Source organism: Phytophthora parasitica (assembly GCF_000247585.1).
Source record: "Phytophthora parasitica INRA-310 unplaced genomic scaffold supercont2.488, whole genome shotgun sequence".
Classification (NCBI taxonomy): domain Eukaryota; phylum Oomycota; class Peronosporomycetes; order Peronosporales; family Peronosporaceae; genus Phytophthora; species Phytophthora nicotianae.
The window spans coordinates 614-954 of NW_008649474.1; the positions used below are offsets into that span (position 1 = coordinate 614).

Sequence of the window (341 nt, forward strand, 5' to 3'; positions counted from 1 at the left end):
TTCTCTGCGACGTTTTCATTGACAGTAGACACGTTCTTTGGAGACTGAAGATCGAAATCCAAAACCATTTCAGCAATTGCGTCTTTTTCCGATAGCGCTGTGCCAACACACACAATGACAATTAATGAGAAATGGAGAGATTGCTCTCAGGCTCTGGAAGGCTTACCTTTGGGCTTCAAGCGCGCGGTCAGGTTGCGGACGTCATCCATGGTCACTCGGTGATTGGAGTTGCTTCGAATGTAGTCGTAGATGCTTGTAGTGCCGGCCTTCGCCTCAGGTACTATTGTGCCTTTCTGCCAAAACGCCCTCAGTTTTATGGTCCTACGTAGGAGGGTGGCCCT

At 49.3% G+C, this 341-nt stretch overlaps 1 protein-coding gene across 1 annotated transcript; it reads right to left on the reverse strand.

Annotated features, from left to right (window-relative positions):
• Nucleotides 1–11: 11 nt before the first annotated feature.
• PPTG_24986 (hypothetical protein) lies at nucleotides 12–209 on the reverse strand (the record flags this gene model as incomplete). Its single annotated transcript, XM_008919088.1, has 2 exons — nucleotides 12–97; nucleotides 167–209. Coding segments are annotated over 2 exons (129 nt in total), but the record flags the coding sequence as incomplete, so codon positions are not given.
• Between the last annotated feature and the right edge of the window lie 132 nt (nucleotides 210–341).